The 2,409-nt window shown below is 47.9% G+C and overlaps 1 protein-coding gene across 1 annotated transcript; it reads left to right on the forward strand.

Moving 5' to 3' along the window:
- Nucleotides 1–222: 222 nt before the first annotated feature.
- Nucleotides 223–1,900, forward strand: LOC308269571 (uncharacterized protein C12orf71 homolog; the record flags this gene model as incomplete). Its single annotated transcript, XM_080704939.1, has 2 exons — nucleotides 223–267; nucleotides 1,097–1,900. 2 exons carry the CDS (start codon nucleotides 223–225, stop codon nucleotides 1,898–1,900), a joined length of 849 nt encoding a protein of 282 aa, XP_080561065.1.
- Nucleotides 1,901–2,409: the final 509 nt, after the last annotated feature.

Here is a 2,409-nt window from a genome sequence, read left to right on the forward strand (position 1 = left end):
AGCTCAAATTGGCATGGCAGGTGTACACAGTACTCTAAAGCAAGGAAATGGGTCCAGTGGCTTTCCATCCCCCTCTCCTCTCTCCTCACTCTGGGCTAGAATGAGGGCTCTTGTTGCCATGGCAGCCAACAGTCTCAGAACCCAGACTTCTCACACTTGGACTCTCAGCCACTGAGACTCAGGACCTGAGTGTCTCTAAAGTGTCTGGTTATGTGTGAGGAGATGGCAGCACCTCCTTGCTGTGGAGAGCCCTATGAGGAGGAGAAGGTCAGACAGAGTCTATACAGTGTGTGTGTAATTGTGTGTGTGTGTGTGTGTGTGTGTGTGTTCTCCAATACCTGCTGGTATGTCACAGTAAAAGTTGGACTGAAAGAGCCATTAGAGTGTTAGAAGCGGTACTGCAACAGTTTAGCATTTCTGAAAGCAATGTATCAAATGTCACAAGACTTTCACAGATTTGTGACCATGGACCCAAGGGCTGCTGGTATTGGACATTTGTGTTCCTGGTTTCAATGACCAAAAGGATATGGCGAGGAGACCAACATGCTGAAGGGCTTTTGGAAACAGAGACTTTAACGTAGATTTCTCTATAATAGTCAGCAATGGGAATGTGGCTCGTGCTGTTAATAATCTGGCATCTTTTAGGATACTTATTCTTCAATTGCAAGGAGGAGACCAACCGTGAGAGGGGTCAGGTGGACAGGCTAACCAGGCAAGGCTATTGTAATAGCTGCTCCTAATGTTGACTTGTCATTGTTTTTGTACGAAGCAAAAACTCAGGGCCAATCTTCCACCCAGACATACGCACAGCAGTTTTTTGTTTGTATTGGGAAACAGGGTTTCACTAAATTGCTGAGCTAGACTTGAACCAAAACACTCCTGCATCAGCCTTCCAAACATTAGCATTAGAGAAACACATGACCACCCTGAGGATTAAATTGGTTTTCAAAAGGGAAAACTGGCTCTTCTGCCCTTCCCAGGAGAGTTTATTCAGAGAAGAACCCCTATATAAAGGAGGCAGTTCCAAATAGACAAGGGAGTGGGTGTTAATAAGGAAGTGACTGTCTTCCAATATCGTCTATCATTTTTTTTGTAGATTCAGAAGCTGAGTGAGACAGAGAGATGCATGGTCACCTCCGGCTATAGCAGCAGTGTCTCCAAAGACATGGAGTCCGGGGGCACTGAGAACAGCATTTGGGAGCCCAGATGTGACCTCACCTATATCCTTCTAGGCTGCTTCCCTGGAGAGAGGGAGATTGCTTCAGAAGGCACTGCTTTGTGGGAGGATGGGCCTTCTGGGGACTCCTCACCTCCCATCTTTGCTCCTGTTGAAAAAACTTGCCTTGGTGTCAGTAGGGGACATAGCGACAGAGAAGAGGAGATGGTGGATGACCCCCAACAGATGTGCAGACCCAAACACGACGCGGAGGGAGACATGGGCTCCAACCTTGAATACCTGCTAGCGCTGCACATTGACAGACTAATAAATGAGGTTTGGGGAAAGCTGAGAATTGAACAAACTCTCCTCAGAATGGACAGGTTAATTGAAGAACTCCAGAGCTTTCTGGAAACCTGGAGATACCACCATGAAGATGACTCTGCGTCCCTTGAGCCAACAGAGGAAGAAACTCTCCAACTGCCGAGCAGGTCCTCGCTCCCAGTAGTGCAGAGCAGCCATCCAGGTCAGGATACTGCTCAAGAATTGTTCACCCACAAAGTGTCAGAAAATCAAGAGAAACGTCAGGTCCCCAAGAAGCCACCTAGACGAAATAAACCTAAGGACACCGAGGTAAACACTGAGATATATTTGGGGAAGGGGTGGGACAGCACAAGTGTGGATGCCAGGAGAGCAGCACAGCCTTCCCATCTGCAGGGAAGCAGGGCTGGTAACAGGATCTGACATGAACCCAGTGACACAAAAACGAGAGCAGGGAAGGGGTCAGGAGGAGAGTCGGGGAAACAGAGAGGAGCACTGAGGGAGAGAGGCTAGGAACAAAGACAAGGGCTAAATGCTTTGCAAAATACCAGTGTGGCTTGTGTGTATGTGTGTGTGTGTGTGTGCGCGCGTGCAAGTATTACTTTTCACTAAAATGACACACTTACAATTGAGGTAATTTGGGTATAAACTTGAGTTAAAGAAATGTGTAGCCGGGCGTGGTGGCACAAGCTTGTAATCCCCACGCTCAGAGGCTGAGATAGGAGGATCGCACAGGTTCGAAGCCAGCCTCAGCTACTTAGTGAGGCGCTCAGCAACTTAGTGAGACCCTGTTTCCAAATAATATATAAAATGGGTCTGGGAGTATAGCCCGGAGGTAGAAAGCCTCTGGGTTCCACCCCTAGTACCACCGCCCCCCAAAAAGGAAATGTGTAGATATTGCCTCTGATCTGAGGAGGTATAGAATCTAACTT

The sequence above is a fragment of the Muscardinus avellanarius genome (assembly GCF_963383645.1).
Source record: "Muscardinus avellanarius genome assembly, chromosome: 11".
Classification (NCBI taxonomy): Eukaryota; Metazoa; Chordata; class Mammalia; order Rodentia; family Gliridae; genus Muscardinus; species Muscardinus avellanarius.